General features: G+C 38.4%; 6 protein-coding genes across 6 annotated transcripts; 3 read left to right on the plus strand and 3 right to left on the minus strand. All coding sequences in view use genetic code 12, as the record gives it.

Moving 5' to 3' along the window:
* Positions 1-249: 249 nt before the first annotated feature.
* On the plus strand, positions 250-4,410 carry SWI1 (component of SWI/SNF global activator complex; the record flags this gene model as incomplete). Its single annotated transcript, XM_001524304.2, has 1 exon — positions 250-4,410. One exon carries the CDS (start codon positions 250-252, stop codon positions 4,408-4,410), a length of 4,161 nt encoding a protein of 1,386 aa, XP_001524354.2.
* Positions 4,411-6,280: 1,870 nt separating this feature from the next.
* Positions 6,281-7,750, plus strand: PVL30_004049 (uncharacterized protein; the record flags this gene model as incomplete). The annotated part of the gene is made up of 1 exon (XM_001524305.2): positions 6,281-7,750. One exon carries the CDS (start codon positions 6,281-6,283, stop codon positions 7,748-7,750), a length of 1,470 nt encoding a protein of 489 aa, XP_001524355.2.
* Positions 7,751-8,083: 333 nt separating this feature from the next.
* On the minus strand, positions 8,084-10,666 carry HIS4 (trifunctional histidinol dehydrogenase; the record flags this gene model as incomplete). Its single annotated transcript, XM_001524306.2, has 1 exon — positions 8,084-10,666. One exon carries the CDS (start codon positions 10,664-10,666, stop codon positions 8,084-8,086), a length of 2,583 nt encoding a protein of 860 aa, XP_001524356.2.
* Positions 10,667-11,235: 569 nt separating this feature from the next.
* On the minus strand, positions 11,236-13,140 carry PEX5 (Peroxisomal membrane signal receptor PTS1; the record flags this gene model as incomplete). Its single annotated transcript, XM_001524307.1, has 1 exon — positions 11,236-13,140. One exon carries the CDS (start codon positions 13,138-13,140, stop codon positions 11,236-11,238), a length of 1,905 nt encoding a protein of 634 aa, XP_001524357.2.
* A 1,081-nt stretch (positions 13,141-14,221) lies between these two features.
* Positions 14,222-14,701, minus strand: DIF1 (Des-methyl DIF-1 methyltransferase A; the record flags this gene model as incomplete). The annotated part of the gene is made up of 1 exon (XM_001524308.2): positions 14,222-14,701. One exon carries the CDS (start codon positions 14,699-14,701, stop codon positions 14,222-14,224), a length of 480 nt encoding a protein of 159 aa, XP_001524358.2.
* Positions 14,702-15,720: 1,019 nt separating this feature from the next.
* CAR2 (ornithine aminotransferase) lies at positions 15,721-17,043 on the plus strand (the record flags this gene model as incomplete). Its single annotated transcript, XM_001524309.2, has 1 exon — positions 15,721-17,043. One exon carries the CDS (start codon positions 15,721-15,723, stop codon positions 17,041-17,043), a length of 1,323 nt encoding a protein of 440 aa, XP_001524359.1.
* Positions 17,044-17,592: the final 549 nt, after the last annotated feature.

Raw genomic sequence — 17,592 nt, forward strand, 5'->3', positions numbered from 1 at the left:
ATGAGGGTCGTAGTTGGAGGCCGAGAGTGTATTGTTAGAGTAGTGCACTAGTGTGCAAATTTTGCATAATCCAAACACGAACGAAAAGACAAAATTAACTAAATTACTAAACAACAAAACGACAATATTGGTTTTTGAGAATTAATTCTAAATTCTAAAATCTAAAATCTAAATTCCAATAATTAATACGGAACACGTATAGATACAAATATCAAACAAGATAAATAGCTATAAGTCAAATTTGATATAATGTCCGATACAGATTGGATTAATGACCCAAATTTTATGGGAGGGCCAACTGGTGATGACTTTCTTAACTCAATCTTTGATCAAACGCAGGGTCAAACATTGCTGAATGAGACACAACAACAACAACAACAACATCAACAACAACAACAACAACAACACCAAGAGCAACCGGCTTCACAGCAGCAGCAACAACAAGAACAACAACAACAACAACGTCAAGCTCCGCCTCCTCAGTTTTGGCAAAATCAGCAACAACAGGAACATCAGCAAATTCCACAGCAGTTCAATCAGGTGCAATCACCTGCGCCCGGACTGCAATTTCAACAAACACAACAGCCACAGATATCAGGATTTGAACAAACTCCAACTACTCAAACACTTGACTCGCAAGACTTTAATGCTATGTTTGCGAGACAACAAGTACCGCAACAGTCGAACAATGCTAATAAACAAGAGATGTTGATGAAAATGAAACAGCAAATTTACAGGCAAAGAATGCAAGCACAAGCTCAGGCTCAAGCCCAAGCATTGACCCAAGGACAAATTCAAAACCAAGGTCAGGGCCAAACACATAACCAACAGTTTACACAAAACTTTCCATCGCAAGGGTCGCCAATACCTTCGCAGATTCCTACTCCACTGACTGTTCAACAAGGTGCTTCTCCACAAGTGTCTAGTGCAACTAGTGGGATCAACACAAATTTGGGAAATAGTTTTTCACCGCAGTTCCAGCATCAGCTGCCCCATCAATCACAACAAGGTCTTCAAGGTATTCAATCTACTAGACCGCCTCTGAATCCACAAGTACAACATTTTCCACAGCAACAGCAACAACCTCAACAGCAACAACCTCAACAGCAACAACCTCAACAGCAACAACCTCAACAGCAACAACCTCAACAGCAACAGCAACCACCTCAGCAGCAGATTCAGCAACAACGAATGCAACAACAGAAGCAGCTCATGACTGGGCAATTGAATAGCGAGCTTTTCCATACTTTACTTTATGATTTTTTGCAGCGTCGTGGGACACCTATTAAATCACACCCCACAATCAATGGTAAACGAGTAAATTTGTTTATGATTTATTTGCTATGCACAAAGATGGGTGGATTTAACCAGCTCAAAAAGTTTCTCAATATTAACTTTCTGCAACAGCAACAAAATCCATGGAGTGTGATTGCTCCCAGAATTGGAGTTTATGAAGGTGCAAATTTGCAAGAACCAGGTGTCAAGGAAAGTATCGACCAGGAAGTTTGTAATTGTTACGCAACCTATATTCTTCCTTATGAAGAGTATAACGCAACACCAAATGGTCAGCGTGATTTGCTGCAAAGAAGACAAATCTTCCAAGCCCAAGTGTTGCAGAAGTTCCAACAAGCACAGCAAAATCAGCAAAATCAGCAAACTTCACAAGTGCAAGATCGATCGCAACCACAATTTCAAACACAAAAGAGCCAGCAAATACCACCACAGCAACAATTACGTCAACAATCTCAACAACCGCCGTCTTCTCAGCTGATGCCATCAAATCTTCAGTCACAAGTCATTTCACCTTCAGCAGCAAACAACCCAACGCCTATTGGAACTCACTCTACGCATCAAAGCCCGATAGTTAACAGCGCGCCAACACCTCAACAAAGGAAATTGTCTCGTGCTAGTAACGCCTCTGTTCAGAATTCGCCTAGAGTAAACTCTCCATACGTGCAAAACCAGCACAATCAGCACAATCAGCAATTTAGACAACCACCGCCACTGCAACAGCAGCAGCAGTTGCCCCATGCTCGCGTTCAACAAATTCAACAGCAGAAACAGCAATCTCGACGTGCTCTGCCTCAACAACAATATAAGGCTCCACCACAACCACAGGTACAACCACAGTCTCAAAATATCCCTCAGCAATCGCAAAACCAGAGAGTGCCGCTGCAGCCACAAGTCATGCAACAGCAAAATCTCCCACAGCAAAATCTCCAACAGCAAAATCTCCAACAGCAAAATCTTCAACAACAAAATCCTCAACAACAAAATCCTCAACAACAAAATCCTCAACAACAAAATCTCCCACAGCAAAATCCTCAACAACAGATTCTTCAAAATCAAACTCCTGTTCCTCCTCCATTCCAGCAACAACAACAACAACAACAACAACAACAGCATCCTCGTCAACATTTACCACAGCAACAAGCAATCCAACAGGACATTCCTGCAACTAATAGTAGACAACCATCGCAGACCGGTAGTATGCAACAGATGAAGCATATAATCAGCAAAGAAGAGGCGAGTGTTCTTCGAAACTATGTGCCATTTAAAAGAATTATTGATACACATGGCTTTCAGTCGATTAAAGACATCTCTCACTTGGGTAGTGAGATTGAAGCAGCTAAACCTATATATTTGTTTGCCCCGGAGTTGGGAATGATCAATTTACAAGCGCTAACAATGGCTATAAAGAGTAACCATGGTATACAGAGTGGCGAAGTTGTGAATGCGTTGAATACGCTACTCGTGACTACTTCAGACACAAACTATACATTTCAAATTCGTGATTGTTTTGAATTGCTCGATGCGTTGAGTGCTTTGGGTAAAGAAATTTTGCGCAAGATCATACACGGAAATGCAGCACCTCAAGACGTTGTTGTTGAAGATGTGAGCAAAATGAGCTCACAGAATAACATTGACGATGTGTTTGCCAAATATGTTTCGGGAGGAAGAGGCGAGGATATTCTGTATGTCGTCAACTCATTGACTGGAGAAGTTGAGTCGGAAGATGAAAACGCTGTAAATGAATTATTTGAATTTGAAGAATCGTCATCTGCAACAACACCTGCATCAGTCTCATCTGCAACTGCAACTGCAACTACAACTACAACAGATACAAACAAAAATGAAACAGCAACTAATGCTACTACTTCTCTTGGATCCGAGGAAGATGAGGATGACATACGTGAGTTTCATATTGATGATTATTCGTGTGCATTACAAGAGTTCAAATATGAGAACAAACACCACTTTAGTGAGTTGCAAGTCAAAAGTGCTACTGATGACCAGGTGTTGTTGATTGATGAGTTGATCACTATAACAATGATTTTGAGAAACATCTCGTTTCTGGATTTCAACAAGGAGCCTATGGCCAACAATAGACTTTTCAAGGACTTGCTATTTGCTATTGTGAAAGGAATTGCACTGCATCGTTCCAAGTTCAGATTTAGTAGGAAAAGACTTTGCTTGTTGAAGGACTGTCTCTTGATGTTGGACAATATTGCATTCCATACACAATTGCAATCGTTGGAAGAAGCATTTTTGTCGTTTGTGTTGGTGGAGTGTTTTGGTCCTGCCATCGAGGATAGATGGGCTATACCTCGTTGTAACTTGGATACTCATTCATACTTTTCCTTTGGAATTGATGCCTTAACTAAGCTCTTGGTGCGGGAGCCTTATAATAGGTCGCTTTTCCAAGCAATGTTTAATGGAACCTTGAATATCGGTATGACATCCAGCTACACCAATAACTTTTTGGTGAGTCAAGAGGATCAAGACCGGACGAGAAGGTTGATTTCTTTATATCTTGGCAAGAATGCAGGAGAGTATAAGTCGGGTATCTTATTGACGAGAGCATTCCAGCTTTACATGAGTATTATTCCATATGACGCCAATAGCTTTGAGTTTTCCAAGTTTGTGTTTATTCGAGCACCCACGGTATCGCAGCTATTATTTGGGGTCAAGTTGATCATCGATATGGCGCCAATAGAGGATTTGCATACGCCACTTCATGAGATTACATTGTACTGGATCTTGGAGAATAGGGAGTTGATTCTTGGAAATTTTGCAAGAATTGTTGTTGCTTTGGCGTCAGAGACGGGCAAATTTCCTCGTGGGTCAGCCGAGCATAGCATTTTGTCGTCAAGCTTGACAAAGGCTCTACTTGTTGTTAATTCATTAATCGAGAATGCGCTTTTGGCAAAGAAGATTGAAGATGAGACCCAGGAGCATTCAGAGTTGATTGAGAAGTTGACTGATTGTTATGCCTTTCCCAGAATCATCCCGGATGTGACGTTGACTTTGGATACATTTTTGGCACCAACAATTGATTATGGCTTGGGTGATGAGATTGTAAGGTTACTCAGATGCTTAAAAGATTTGAAAGCATGCGAAACCATATAAACGTGAAGAAAACAAAATTGTGTAAATTGTAATTACAGTAACCAATCTTGCCTCTAGTTCCATAAACATTATTTGTAATAATTTATTAACGAATTACAACTGCTAAACGAATCAAAAAAAAATAAATAGAAAAATAAAAATAAAAAGAGAAGATTTTAAAAAATGTAGATATAAGTGTAAATGGAAATGTTAATGCTATTTTTAGTCTATCTGATTCATAAAGATGTTTCCTAAATTTACCATCCCTCTTTTGCTAATCAATGCATATATCTGTCTCTGCGTGTGTATTTTTTTTTTTCGTTTTTGCCTACTCAAAGTGGAGCGGGGGTGAGTGAGTTGTGCCTGGTGCTTATCTTCCAATCGGAGAGCTTTTGTTTGTTGAATGGAAAAAAAAATGGTCTAAATAATAAAGAAATTAATTTGGAGAATGTTGAATACTTTAAAGCAAAGAGCGGTGACCAAAAAGAGAAGGGTTCTTCTTTGTAATTGTTGTTGTTGTTGTTGTTGTTGTTGTTCCCTATTTTTTCATTCTTCTTAAAGGTTCTTGAAGTTTGAACGAACAAAGCGCAATAGCGCATTCCACACACTTAAGGCAACAATTGTTGAGATAGCCGCTGGCTTTTTTTTTTTCCTCTTTATTTTTTTGCACAGATAGACACATAAACAAAGGACGACAGATAACGGAATTTTGTAGACAAAAAAATTGGAGAGAAAGACAAGGATGGAACCAAACAAAATAGTTGGTTAGTCGCAAAATGTATGAATTATGGAGATGGGAAAGGTTCCGGATTCTTCTTAACCGGTACTGTAGATACTGTTGATGCTACAAGTCTGTATCTGTTTTTTGCCTATTATGATGTTCTGCAAAATGGAGTCTTTATGCATAACAGCAATACTGGTAATCGAAATCAAGAAGAAGCAACCGAACAAAGAATAGAAAGCGTAAAAAAGAAGAATAAAGAAAGTAATCATAGCATTGGATATGGCATTTATTGTAAGGTTAGTTGAAGTAAAGCATTGTTGTACAAGAAAAAGATGTGAGTTTATTTTCAAAATTAAAAAAAAAAAAAAAACAGAGTCGGCAGTATTGAACAGTGCTGGCGATACTTCGAGCCAGGGGGAGGAGCGAGAAAGTAGAGGAGGATTAGTGAGGAGGGGAGGGGGGGTGGAAAAAAAAATAAGAACGGATTATAGATCTGATTATGTAATCATTTTTCTTCAATTTTGCTGAGTAGTGAAACTTTAATGATTTTTACGTCCTGCTGCATTGCATTCTCTTCTCGTTATCTTATTACCACAAAGTATTCAGTTGGATCGAATATACAAGATAAAGAATACAAAATTCAAAGTATTACTGATACATAAGAACAGCTTGACATGATATCATATTTATTACAGGAGGCTTTGCTTTGCTGATAGAAACAAACTAAGGAAAGAAAGGAAAAATCAAAGAAAAAAAAAAAAAAAACTTTTTGTCTCCCCGTCTCCTGTTGGACAGACCGGTCCTTTTGCCCAAACAGGTCAAAAGATCCCGTGTTGCAACTAGTATACCCCTCCTCAGCTCATTACCACTACATTTCTTTTTCTTCTTTGTCTTTACCGATTCCCTTGATCAGTATCCAATGGTAAGCAATCACTTACAAATACAGTCTAGCTTGATCGCAAACTTTGATTTAGAAAAAGATGTTATAAATACTGCCCTCTTCCCTTCCTTTAGTTTCCTTATTTTCATCAAAGTTATTTCTTTTCAGTTTGTTTCCATTTGACTTTGAAAATATATCAACAAGAAATACAAATATCTTCTTCACTAATCCTCCAAGGACAATACCTTAAACGTGTAAAATACGAATTACCAAACAAATTTTAAAGAATGGCTCCTGTTGAAATTAGCTCACAAACACCAACTACACTCCCAGTTGAACCAAAGGTTGACAGTATTACTACCACTCCCGCTGCTGCTGCTGCTGCTGCTGCTTCGGTTGCTGCTGCTCCTTTACTTGCTGGCGAACATACACTTCCAGCAAGCTGGTGGCATCTGGAATCCGTGTATGAGTTGGAGAAAAGGGCCATTTTCCACAAATCATGGCTTTACTGCACTCATGCTTCCCGTTTTACAAAGCCAGGTGATTATTATTCCTTCAATGTGACCGGTATTTCATTCTTCCTTATTAAGTCAAAAACTGATGGCCAAATCAAAGCCTTCCACAATGTCTGTCGTCACAGAGCATACCCAGTTGTGCGTAAAGAGTCAGGAACATCTACTGTTTTGGGATGCAAGTATCATGGATGGTCATACAATGCTGATGGAAAATTGAACAAGGCACCACATTTTGATAATGTGGAGGGATTCAAGAAGGAGGAAAATTCATTGTTCCCTATTAGAACTCATGTTACTCCACAAGGTTTAGTGTTTGTCAATTTTAGTAACGAGGATGATGCATCCGTTATCCCATTCGACGACTGGTTCAAAGGTTTAACCAATGAGATGAATGAATTTGACTTTGATGACTATGAATATCACATGTCTTATGAATTACATGGTGATTTTAATTGGAAAACATTGATGGATGGTTATCAAGAATGTTACCACTGCCCCACTGCTCACCCTGGATTGAACTCGGCATTCAAGATGGAGACGTACAAAGTTGTTCCAAAAAACAGATATTGTCGTCACTATGCTGCCATCAAGAGAAATGAAGAGCCGGAAGCAAAGGAAGTGGAAGACGTTGAAGAAGAGACCACAGAAGGAAAGTCATCCTGGTTTGGTTTTGGCAAAAAGACACAAGCACCCCCACAACAACAACAACAACAAAAACAAAAACAAGAAAAGAAAAAGGCAAGTAACCCTGGTGGTGAGTTTGACGGTTTATGGGTTTACTTGTTTCCAAGTAATGGTATCAATTGTTATTCGCCAGCTTGGTATTCAATTAGAGTGTTACCACTTTCGGCAAAGAAAACCACGTTGCAATACGACATTTACACAAAGAAGGGGATTGATCAAGAAACAGCAAAGGAGTTTGTCGACTTTTTACAATTGGTTGAGATTGAAGACTTTAACCTTTGCCAATTGACCCAGAAGAACTTGAACCAAGGAATTTACTCCTCGGGATACTTGCATCCTGAAAAAGAAAGAGGTGTGTTATACTACCAAGGATTAGTTCGTGATATGGTGAAGGATCACCATGCTTTGGAGCAAAAGACCAATGGTGGAAAACCTGTTGATCCAGCATCGATTGCACCAAACTCAAAGAATAAAGAAATAGCTGAGCTTGAGGCCATTTGTCAGGCAACCGAATGTGGAAGTGGCGAAAACGGAAGTGGTGGTGAAATGGATTGGTAAAATGTGTTCAAGAATAGGGGGGAAAAAAAAGAAGAAAGAGAAATGAAAAAAGAAAAAAGAAAATGCCAGAAAAATGGAGTGGTGGTAACTAACTTTACTTGTTTGTGTGTATTCTATATTTGTTTGTTTGTTGTTTCCAATAAATTCATTAGTTTTTACGTGTATTATTCACCAATGTTGTTTACACATATTCTGTACAAAGAACAATTACGTTGTTGAAGAAATGTTTGATTTTTTTATTATTTTATTATTTTGCTTTCCGTCTTTGCTTTTAGTACTTAATTACTCTTGTTCATCATCATTCAACACAAACATTATAAACACTACAGGATTTTAAAGCAATCCAAGTTTCTCCATCCTAACTTCAACAGCTCTTCTATGTGCCTCTAATCCTTCAACGTGAGCCAATGTCATCACTGCTTTACCAATACTCTTTAATCCTTTTTCAGTCACGTCTTGTGATGTAATGAACTTCTGGAAAGTAGCAGTATTAACACCACTGTATTGTCTTGCGTATCCATATGTTGGCAATGTATGGTTTGTTCCCGATGAATAATCACCACATGATTCTGGTGACAATGCACCAACAAACACCGAGCCCGCATTTTCAATCAGTGAAGGAACAAAAGATTTAGCGTTATCAATTTGCAAGATAAGATGCTCTGGTGCGTATTGGTTAGATAACTCAAATGCCTCTTTATAGGACTTGACGAGTAAGATGAATGAATGTGAAAGACATTTGGCAACAATTTCTTTTCTTGGCAACACAGATGCCTGTTTTTTAACGGCATCTTGGAAAGCTGCAAGTTTTTCTTTCGTCAAGTCAACACCAATGAGAATGACTTGTGAATCAACACCATGTTCGGCTTGTGACAACAAATCACTAGCGACAAAGTCTGCATCGGCATTGTTATCAGCAATCACAAGCACCTCACTTGGACCAGCTGGCATATCAATGGAACAGAGCGCTTGAGTGTCATTCTGTACGTACATCTTTGCTGCAGTAACAAATTGGTTACCAGGGCCAAGGATCTTATCACACTTGATAACGGATTCTGTACCGTATGCCATTGCAGTAACTGCTTGCGCGCCACCTGCCATAACAATCTTTTGGGCCCCAAGCTTGTGAGCAACATATACGACCTCGGGAGTTAATTTACCAGTAGCTCTAGCTGGTGGTGATGCAATAATAATGTTTTTACATCCTGCAACCTTAGCTGGAACACCCAACATCATTGCCGTCGAGGGCAAAACTGCAGTACCACCTGGAACGTAAAGACCGACATTTTCAATAGGTTTAGCAAATCTTGAACAATAAACTCCAGGGCAAGTTTCAACAGTCATCACTTCTTCAGTAGGCAATTGAGCTCTATGGAATTTTTCAATGTTGGCCATGGATAAATCAATGGCATCTTTCATTTCTTGTGAAATTTCCATCAATTCCTGGGGGAAAGGTGCATTCAACACAGGAGTGGTGAGTTGCACACCGTCAAATTTTGCAGTGAGTTCGATTAATGCTTTATCGCCATTTGTTTTCACATTTTCAATAATTGGAAGCACAAGCTTCATAATGTCTGATGTTTTTTGAACTGGTCTCTTCATAGCCTTGTCTACATTTGAAGAAGTAATGTCATCGGCAACAATAACCTCCATTTCATACGATTCGTTGGATTCCAAGTCTTTCTCTTCTACCTTGGCCTTAACTTCCTCTTTCTTCTCTTGCTCCTTTTGCACATATTGCGGCTTAGCATCACCTTTTCTTCTCGTCACTTTCAAACTCTTGACATCCAAATTCTTCTCCACATCTGCCAATCGTACCCCATTCTTTACACACCATGTCATTACAAAATAAATCAAGTCTGCGGCTTCCCAAGCGACTTCATCCCTATTGCCCTTTGCATCAATCAATTCGTCCAATTCTTCTTTCAACTTGGCAATGAGCAAGTTTTCATCCTGGAACAATCGCTTGGTATACGATCCTTCAGGAGCCGCATCAATCTCACTAAATCTTTCGGACAACGTCTTGTCCAACTTGACCAAGCCCTTACCTGACGATTTCACTTGTTCATCTCCGAAACATGTATATTGCGTTTCCCTGTGGCAGAATCCGTAGCCTTTACGCGACTCAACTATGAATTGTACAACGTCGGAATCGCAGTCCTTACTAATGGCAACTAGTTTCTGTGTAGCACCACTAGTCTTTCCCTTGTACCATAATTCATGAGTTCTCTTTCTCGATTGATACACACCAACTTTTTCTTCAATAGCGGCTGCAATAGAGTCCTTGGAAGAGTAAACGACACCCAAACTAGTAAATTCTGGAGCAGGGGAAGTAACAAGTGTAGTGAATAATCCATCTGGTCTATCTGTGACCAATGTGTCGATAAACACTGATGATATAGAGATCTTCCCTGCCTCTTGCTTCTTTGTGGTTAATTTATCTGCAGAAATAATAGGAGTGTATCCTTCCTTGGCCAATGCATTAACCTCCTCTTGAGTTCCAGAGTTGGAAACATCGAAATAAATTGTTCTGTTTTCGTGATTGTTGTACAACTTAACATCGTTCAACTTTTCACTCACAATAAGTGACGACTCAAGATAAGCTTCTGCAGTGTCGATGTTAGTGGTTGCAAACCTTGCTGCTGGTAATCCTGCATTGACGGTAGCTTCTTTGTATTGTTCAATGTCGTAAATAAACACTTTTTCCACACCAGTATTTAATAACTCAGTGATTTGGTCAACTGTAACGGAGGGGTCAACTTTGACATAAATTTTCAAGTCGTTTGAGAACTGACGAGTCCAGTGCTTGCTAATCTTGAGTGAAGAATATGGAAGCAAAATTGCTCCTGTGAGACTAAATTCCTCCACTTGCGAGCTCTCGGGCGATGAGACAAATGGTAAAAGTGGAAAGCTCATTGCTGCAAAGTTATGTAGAGTATAAGTTTTCGGTTGCCAACAGTAATGCGAATGTTGGTGATTCTGCTGGTGCTGGTGTTGGTGCTGTTGCTGGTGCTGTTGCTGAAGTTGCTGAAGTTTTAAATATCATAAAATCGCTCTTGGTGTTATCTGAAAGTTCTACAAATTTTCACTCTGTATGAGTCAAGAGCTGATATTGGTAGCGCGTGGGTGTGCATTTTACCTGCACCATGAGATGATTACATCATCTTCTCCATCACATGATCCTAGAACAGAATACCGACAGGAAACAGACAAAAAAAAAAAATTACAGGGCTTGAAGACAGTTTCCACATAGGGTATTGCACAATTTTTTGAATTTTCTTTTTCTTTTCTGGTTTTCAATTGATATTGTTAGCTTGTTTGAGTTATTTATTTATTTATTTTTTTTCTTTCATTATTTGTGTATTTCAAATTTTATCTACATATTCATCATCTCATTATTAAACCAATGCTTCCACCCAATTTCCACGAAATCTTTCTCTTCTTTTTATTTCATTAGTTTGTTACTTTAATATTTTGTCTTCCAATCAAAAGTTAAATTCGCCTCTAAATTGGTTTAAATCCATGTTGGGTTTCACCAACTCAACCAAGTCTCTTCTTTCCATACCAATAAATGCTCTCTTCAATGTTTCAGTCAATGAAGTAGACTGGTTGTGGTTCAATGTTCCCATATTACCGCTAGCATTGTTATCTCCTTCAACACCTTCGACTTGATGCATCAGCAATCCACTTAATAAATGCTCGACTGCTTCCTTGTAGCAGCCAATATTAATGCACGATACACCGAGATTATATCTGGCCCTGACAAATGTTGGCTTCAACTGCAATGCTTTGAAATATGCCTCTACTGCCTCCTCCAGTCTATTTGAATTGGCCAATGAGGCACCTAACCTGTTCCACAACACAGCATCATTGGGCCTGATACTCAATGCGGCTTTGAAACAATCTATTGTCTTGTCAAAATCTTCGTTAGCGTAGAACAACACACCAAGCCCCATTTGAACATCCGCATCCATACTAGCATGATCCGGTGATAATTGTGCAGCCTTGAGGAATAATTCAGTGACTCTGTTATTAAGAGAAATGCGGTCTTCATCGGTAATTTCAGGATTCTCGAGTCTGGCTTTCTCGGCTATTGCGGGGTATTTTGTAGATATCCATCTCTCCAAGGTGGCAAATGCAGCATTGTCGTATCCTTCGTTAATGTAGGAAATTGCTAAATTCATCATTGCTTCTGCATTCTCTGGATGCAACTCAAGGCATTTCTCCAACGCAGAAATACCAGCAATCTCTTTTTCATTTTGTGTTTGTACCTCGCCCAATTTCAACCATGCATCAACATGGTTTTCATTTTTCTGGATTGCAGCCTCAAAGGCCAATGCAGCTTCAGAAAGCTTTGCCCCATTCTCCATCAACTGTAAACCAATCTCATATGGGTCTTGATCAGCTGGTAAATCCATAAATTGGTTTTGGCTTTGTTCTTCAAACTTGTAATCTCCGAAATGGGCTCTTGTTGATGCATATTTGGCAAAATCCCTTTCCCATTGATTCATATCTGCTGGAAAAGTTTCACGTTGGGTATGTTTAAACTCTTCGTACTGTTGCTCAATAAGATCATTCTCAAATGCTTCAGAATTTAAACTATCCCATACTTCTTGAAATGTTGCTTGGTACTTGTCATCAATAACTATATCATCCTTGTCGTCGGCTTGTTTCGTTGCCTCTTCTTCTTTGTTCAACTCAGACGTTGATAACTCTTCAATTTGTTTAAACTGGTCATCCCAATCAACCTGTTGAGTTGAATCCTGCTTCTGAGTATCTGCTTGTGGTTGTTGGTGTTGGTGCATCATTGGCTGTTGTTGCTGTTGCTGTTGGTAGGAGGACATGCCACCCGCACCACCCATCATCATCATTGGACGGTATGAATTCATCATGGGTCTATACAGCGTATAATTTTGGTTTCCTAGAGCTTGTGGGTGGTGCTGATGTATAGCTTGTGATGATTGTTGAACCAGCGGCCCCACACTCTGAAACTCGTTTGCCCATTGTGTGTTTTTAACAATGGGTGAAGCATTTTGTGGGACAGGCGATACCGATTGCTGCTTAAAATCCTTAGACCAGTTATTCTGGTGTTGTTGCGGTTGCTGGTGATGTTGCATTCCGTTAAGTTCGTGTCTCATCTGCTGAAATTGAAAGGAATTTGCCTGAACAGATGGAGAACCAGCATTCATAAACTGGTCAAGATTTTGTCGATCTCTTGCATTGATAATGTTATCTCTGCTTTTAAAACCTTGATTTGGTAAGTTTATTCCATGTTGCTGAGATGAAGAGGCCTGTTGTTGTAAAGATCTATCTTGTTGAGTATGTTTGTTTAGTTGAGAAACAGCATTGTTTCCAACAGCACAATCTGGACCGCCTCCAACAAATGACATTACGATATACTTTTTGAAAGAAAATGAAAAGATGAAAAACGTGTTAAAAGTTCTGAATTCCAATATCTAGTCTTGGATTATTGGAAAGTTGATATAAATAATGATCAAGGTGGCGAAAACGTAAACTGTAAAAAAAATGCAAAAGAAAAAAAAAATAAAATAAACAAGAACTAATAAACTGTACAACTTGATTTGTAATTTATAAGTGATAAATTGGTAAACAAATTTGTCCTCTCACCACTCTCCTCTCCCCCTCCCCCCACCTCACTCTCGCTCTCCCACTACCACTGCCACTACCACTACCACACTCACTCCCCGCCCCACACTTTAAAGTTTTTCTCTTTCATTTATCATTTTTTTTCTTTTAGTTTTTTTTTTTATTGTCACATGAAAAAAACCTCCTCGGTTATAAATTTTAATGCTACGAAAACACAAATGCCTCTGTTAATACTACGATCACAGAACCTAAAAGACCACAAAAAAAAGCTGTTATTGGTGTTCTAAAGTTTGATGGAAAGGTGGAGTTAATGCCAAAAAGAGGAACCACATCTACTGGAAAGAATTAAATTAGTGACAACCAAATAACGAAAACAAAAAGAAAAGAAAAGATAAAAGAAAGGATACACTTACAATTCGATTACAAGAAAAAGATAGGAAAAAGAAATCAAATATATAACAATAACTATACTATAGTGGAATGAACTGAACTGAAATAAACTAAACTCAACTAAACTCAACTCAACTGTACTAAACTCAACTAAACTCAACTGAACTGAAGAACAAGGGTTTAAACTGGTACTAAATGCGGGTTTGAATATTCGTGTTCTAGAAGTTAAGCACTTTCAAAGCAATTGCAATGGTGGTAAAGTCATGGTGAGGTCGTGATAGGAGCTAATATCATATATATATATAAGTGCTCAGATAGGAAGTCAAATGCAAAGCACGTCGATGTCTATCCCGTGACTTCCATACTATACCGCTCCCTCGTCTATCTCTCTCTCTCTTTCCCTGCTCGACCCCGCCCCCCCTGCACACACTCACACACATTCAAATTCGTACTTTTCGTATCTAAACTATTTTCTTAAAACTCTTCATTGAAGTGAAGAGCACCATATTTAGCTTGATACAGAGCAATTTCTGGTTCTTGTTGCTCGTTAAAATCATTAAATTTTCTCTTCAAAGCGTTCTGGCTCTGGTCGTAATAGTTCCCACCATTTGCATCTAAAGTTTGCACAGGAGCATTATTGATTTTGTAGTAGCTATCCCATTCCTCCAAGTTTGAAACTGTTCTAGTCGATTCTGAAGAAGATAACATTGGTGGTGAAGACATGTTATTTGGAAGCGGGCATCTTTGGAAATTTCCTGAAAAATTCAGTTGCCCATTATTGTAACCTTCACTGACGGCTTTTCTGATCCTCATTGCAACTGATACCAAGGGTGAATCTGAATTTGGTCCATAGTGCGAGGACATAACATTGGAGTCACTTGTAAAGGGAGCAACTGTATAGGACGCGTGGTCCCTAAGGTTTGATCTCTTGTATTGTCTCTCCTGTGACGACATTCTTTCTTCAATTCGTACTTTGTTTTTTTTTGTTTTTTGTTTTCTGGACCTACTAAAATCGAGTTAGAGTTGTGTTTAGTAAGTTTTATAATTTTTATGGACTTTCAGATAGACTTGTATTCTTGGGGTAATTGCGGTATTGTAACTCTTATTCTTTGCCCCTACCTGTAGTTTTTTCCCATTTTCGTACTCTTTTTTGGTACTCTATTTCATCCTTCGTCTCGCTTATCCATTGAATGACGATGAAATTTAAACCAATTAGCACAATTTACACGACTTATTCTATTTTTCTGCACACAAAACATACTTATCATTACTTGCTCCGAGACTACCCAATTGGGTAGTCAACACCTAGGTTCCTTCTTTTTTTCGTTTTCTCTTTCTCTTCTCTCTTGTCCTCTTTTTGTATTTCCTATTCATTTTTATTTAGTCTCTATCGATTGCCTTTTACATAAACTTTTCAATGCTCGCCATTAGATGTCACCTTTTTCTTTTTCTTTTTCTTTTTCTTTTTCTTCTTCTAAATTTATATTTATATTTATATATACATTGTCTTGGAAATTGTATAGCTTAAGCTGACACGTGATTCCTAAAATGCTTTCAGTTGCCATACACGGATAAACAACAACACGTCCATTGATGAGGCACAGTACTCAATTGGGAGGTGGGGAACAAGTATTATGTTGATGATCTCCGCAGAATTGAAAAATTAATCTAGAAAACTAGTAAGGAAATGAAAAAGTATCATCAGGCTTTTCAAAGTATATAAACATTTGAATTTTTCCCCAATTGCCAAACTTTGTTTTCTTTTTTTTTTCTCTTTCTTTTAATTCTTTTCCTTACTTGTACTTGAACATATACATATATACTTGTATTCTTTTTCCATCCCTTTCATTTTCGTTGGTTTTATATATTTATCCAATTGCTCATTCACTTTTTTGGACATAGACCATCAAAAGTACGAAAAAAATATAAAAAGAAAACAATTTACATCTTTAAATAATTTATCAGAAATAACAATGTCAACCTCCCCAGATTTCAACATTTCCTCGCAAACTGCCAAGGACTATGAATCAAAATATTCAGCACACAACTACCATCCATTGCCAGTAGTCTTTCACAAGGCTTCTGGTGCACACGTGTGGGACCCAGAAGGTAAAGAGTACCTCGATTTTCTTTCCGCTTATTCGGCAGTCAACCAAGGCCATTGCCACCCAAAAATTATCCAAGCCTTAATTGACCAAGCCCAAACATTGACCTTGTCTTCGCGTGCTTTTTCGAGTGATGTGTTTGGTACTTATGCCAAGTACATTACTGAATTTTTCAACTACGAAATGGTATTGCCAATGAACACGGGTGCAGAAGCCGTTGAGACTGCATTGAAATTGGCAAGAAGATGGGGTTATGTTAAAAAGGGAATCCCCACAGATGAAGCTATTATATTGGCGGCACAAAACAACTTCCATGGTAGAACATTGGGTGTTATCTCAATGTCGACAGATGAAGATGCTACAACCAACTTTGGTCCATTTTTGAAAAATGTTGGACCCAAAATCCCAGGTGCTAAGGATTCGGAAAACGGCGTTATTCGTTATGGTGTGATTGAGGATATTGAAAAGTCATTGCAGAATGCTGGTGACAAAGTTGCTGCAATCTTGTTGGAGCCAATTCAAGGTGAAGCTGGTATTGTGGTTCCACCAAGCGACTATTTGCCTAAGGTTCAACAATTGTGTAAAAAGTACAATTGTCTTCTCATTTGTGATGAGATTCAGACTGGGTTGGCAAGAACCGGTAAAATGTTGTGCTACCAACACTCTTTGTCTGAAGATGTCAAACCAGATATTGTACTCTTGGGTAAGGCTATCTCTGGAGGTGTGATCCCTGTGTCTGCTGTCTTATCGTCAAAAGAAATCATGTCCACTTTAGAACCAGGCTCACATGGATCTACATATGGTGGTAACCCATTGGCATCAAGGGTCGCTATTGCTGCATTACAAGTTTTGAAAGACGAAAACTTGGTGGAAAGATCACAAAAATTGGGTGATTTGCTTAATTCGAAATTAGAAGAATTGAAGTCTCAAAGTGATGGAATAATTAGCGAAGTTAGAGGTAAAGGTTTGCTCGCAGCCATAGTCATTGATGATAAAAAGACAAATGGCAGAACAGCATGGGACCTCTGTTTGTTGATGAAAGACCATGGTGTTTTGGCCAAACCAACTCATGATAACATTATTAGATTAGCACCACCTTTAGTCATCAGCGAAGAGGACTTGTTGAAAGGAGTGGAGGCAATAAGAGAATCATTAAAGCAATTACCAACAGCTGAAAAAGCTGACCATTAAAAGAACGGAAGTTTTTGAAAGTTGTCTTTTTAGCTTTCTCTCTGTTTATAGCTATATATATATAGATGTAATTTTTCTTTTTTTTTTCTGAATTTAATAAAAAGAACCTAATGTTTTTATTTTACACAATTGATATTTCTTGTGTTAGTACAGAATTGTAGAGTGTTGTGAACTGGATATTTCTGGAACAAGACTAGTCAGAATAAATAAATATATTAATGCATATCGGTATTCTAGTTTTCTCATTGGATTAAAACTCCATCAATGCGGCGAGTGTAATAAGATTTCATCTTTATCTTTTTCTCAAAAAAGTCATTTAAACAAAAACCAACATACCTCATGTAATAGACCATTTGATCTTTCTTTTTCTTTTTGGTTTCTTTGTTTGTATGTTTGTTTCTTGTATATCTTTTTTTTTGGAAATATACTTGAACAACTACTATCAACACGGTGCATAACGAGTTTTTCGCAACCGAGCTTCTATCTTTGCTACCATGTTGCAAAACTCCCACTTCTATTTCCGAAGTAGTCAAACTCCACAAAATATTA

This window comes from Lodderomyces elongisporus, chromosome 5 (genome assembly GCF_030384665.1).
Source record: "Lodderomyces elongisporus chromosome 5, complete sequence".
In the NCBI taxonomy this organism is placed as follows: Eukaryota; Fungi; Ascomycota; class Pichiomycetes; order Serinales; family Debaryomycetaceae; genus Lodderomyces; species Lodderomyces elongisporus.